Here is a 3,158-nt window from a genome sequence, read left to right on the forward strand (position 1 = left end):
AATAATTAAATAATTAAATAATTAAATAATTAAATAATTAAATAATTAAATAATTAAATAATTAAATAATTAAATAATTAAATAATTAAATAATTAAATAATTAAATAATTAAATAATTAAATAATTAAATAATTAAATAATTAAATAATTAAATAATTAAATAATTAAATAATTAAATAATTAAATAATTAAATAATTAAATAATTAAATAATTAAATAATTAAATAATTAAATAATTAAATAATTAAATAATTAAATAATTAAATAATTAAATAATTAAATAATTAAATAATTAAATAATTAAATAATTAAATAATTAAATAATTAAATAATTAAATAATTAAATAATTAAATAATTAAATAATTAAATAATTAAATAATTAAATAATTAAATAATTAAATAATTAAATAATTAAATAATTAAATAATTAAATAATTAAATAATTAAATAATTAAATAATTAAATAATTAAATAATTAAATAATTAAATAATTAAATAATTAAATAATTAAATAATTAAATAATTAAATAATTAAATAATTAAATAATTAAATAATTAAATAATTAAATAATTAAATAATTAAATAATTAAATAATTAAATAATTAAATAATTAAATAATTAAATAATTAAATAATTAAATAATTAAATAATTAAATAATTAAATAATTAAATAATTAAATAATTAAATAATTAAATAATTAAATAATTAAATAATTAAATAATTAAATAATTAAATAATTAAATAATTAAATAATTAAATAATTAAATAATTAAATAATTAAATAATTAAATAATTAAATAATTAAATAATTAAATAATTAAATAATTAAATAATTAAATAATTAAATAATTAAATAATTAAATAATTAAATAATTAAATAATTAAATAATTAAATAATGGTCTGTGCCCAATGTCCCAAAAATACTGAAAGATTGTCGACCGTGAGATTTTCGGTTCGTCTGGCGTTCAAATCTGACCCAAACACTATTGGTTTATCATATGTAGTTTCTAAACGTAATTTTGGTGCCTTGAAAGCAGATTGTCCAATGTATCTTGAATTCATGGAAGAATATGTTGCCACGGGCCACATGTCTTTTACTGATAATAAAATTCCAGACAGTCCGCACTATTTCATTCCGTACCAATGCGTGCTGCGACCTCAAAGCACCTCATCAAAGTTGAGAGTGGTATTCGACGCCTCGAGCCGTACATCGACGCAGGTCGCGTTGAATGACATCTTGTTCGTAGGCCCCACCGTACAAGAGGAGCTGTATTCGGTGCTGCTTCGTTTTAGACTGCACAAGTTTGCGCCTGCAGCGGATGTAAAAAAGATGTATCGTCAGGTTTTGTTTGATGAAGCTGACCAAAACTTTCAGATCATAGTGTGGAGACGAGATCCATCGGAGTCTTTGAAAATCTTCAAGCTGAACACCGTGACTTATGGAACTTCGCAAGCACCCTATCTGGTAATCCGTTCCTTAATGCGGCTTGGAGAGATTGCGTTCGCACTAATATCTTTATTGACAGAAAAATCCAAAAAAGCTCCCCTCAAGACGAAAACTTTATCCGGACATGAGTTGTGAGCAGCTGACCATCTAGCGGATCTTTACAATCGTGTAAGACCATTGTCAAATTATCCGATTAAAAAAGTGTTCCTATGGACGGACTCGGACATCGCTCTGCATTGGATCAAAACGCATCCGTCGACATTGTCAGTTTTTTTCTTAAACCGACCCTTCAAGAGTGGTCGGAAAAAGCATTTTGGCGACATGTGCCTACGAAAGTACACCCAGCAGACATCGTGTAAAGTGGATGTGACGTTGAGGAACTTACAGATTCCATTTGGTTCGCTGGGCCGTCGTTTTTGCTCGATGCAGAAATAGATTGGCTTGTGAATAGGCATTTTGAAGTTCCTGCTGATGTCGTGTCGATGGAATGAGTCAAATCAGCATTAGAGCTTGTGGTAATCCCAGAGCCCATTTATGTGATTCATAAAATAGAGTCCTTTTCGCCGCACATAAAGCTTCTAAGAGTTTTCTTGTGGGGGTCTTTCAGTTTATTCAAAAATGCAAGAAAGTGTCGCTGCCCTTTGTTAAAAGTATTACTACAAGAGAACTACATTTTGCGTTCGAGAAAATAATGGAAGTTATCCAATCTCGCGAGTTCATTGACGACAGAAGTTAAGCCCCTTTGTTCAGGAGAAAACATCAGATCGGTGTTCCTTCTACACAATGCTGCGAGTTGGGGGTCGGTTATTCAATGCTCCTTTCCTGTACGAAGGCGAATTCCTGTTGTTGTGGGAACATTCGCCTTAAAAAAAGGATGCGTTCAGAGCACCTCACTTTAGCGGACTTTGGTAGGCAGGTGTGAAGTCTGCAAAGCACCTGTTCCTTCTGACGGTCGGCGAAGACATCCAGACCTCGAAGGAGCTCTTTTCACCAGCATGGTGGCTGTCCTCAACTCCAGGCCCCTCGGAACGATCAGCAGCGGCGGCCCCTTCTGGCTCCACCATCAGCAGCGCTCCCGAAACAAATCAGCCCAGCCTCAGCCCAATCTCTCAGGCACAGGTTTGGCAGAGCTTAAATTTGTGAGAAGTTCTGATTCCAGAATAAAATTCTAGACAAATTTTTGCGCCCATTTTTCTCAAGTTCCCTCGCTTTTCGCCATTTTTCGCGCTTTAAGGCTTTATATATTCGTTGGCCTAAGTTATCGGTCGACGCAACATTCTCCGTTAGCATTGCGCTCCAGCTCCCGCAAGCGTTGAGCCGCCAGCCGAACAAGTTATATGAAACCTTATTTAGGGGCTCTTACCCAATTTATAAGCAACTTTGAGCCGAGAGCTAATTTCCAAATAACTCTGAAGGACCCGATATAAATCCGTGGTCAGCTATTTCTGTCAACTACGCCTCCACATTATTCCCACCCAGATCATACATACATCGGAGCCCCAAAGCGAGCCCTGAGTCCGCTAACGTAAATAAAATGATCCACAAAGCAAGCCCTGAGTCCGCTAACGTAAACAAAATGATCCCAAAAGCGATCCCTTAATGTAAACACCAATTTCCGGCCGAACTTTGATTTCAAATTTAACTGGCAAATTGCATCATTTGGCAAGGTTTGTGTGAATAAAATAAAACGAAGGAGGAAAATAATT

At 32.0% G+C, this 3,158-nt stretch overlaps 1 protein-coding gene across 1 annotated transcript; it reads left to right on the plus strand.

The window, feature by feature from the left end:
• The first annotated feature begins 1,092 nt into the window (after window positions 1-1,092).
• Window positions 1,093-1,587, plus strand: LOC139354611 (uncharacterized). The gene has a single exon (XM_070998871.1). The coding sequence runs from the start codon at window positions 1,093-1,095 to the stop codon at window positions 1,585-1,587; it is 495 nt and encodes a 164-aa protein (XP_070854972.1).
• Window positions 1,588-3,158: the final 1,571 nt, after the last annotated feature.

Source organism: Drosophila suzukii, unplaced genomic scaffold (assembly GCF_043229965.1).
Source record: "Drosophila suzukii unplaced genomic scaffold, CBGP_Dsuzu_IsoJpt1.0 scf_11, whole genome shotgun sequence".
Classification (NCBI taxonomy): Eukaryota; Metazoa; Arthropoda; class Insecta; order Diptera; family Drosophilidae; genus Drosophila; species Drosophila suzukii.

What these genes read in the sequence shown, in the direction of transcription:
- LOC139354611 (XM_070998871.1), top strand. Translation starts at nt 1,093, where the DNA reads ATGTCTTTTACTGATAATAAAATTCCAGACAGTCCGCACTATTTCATT.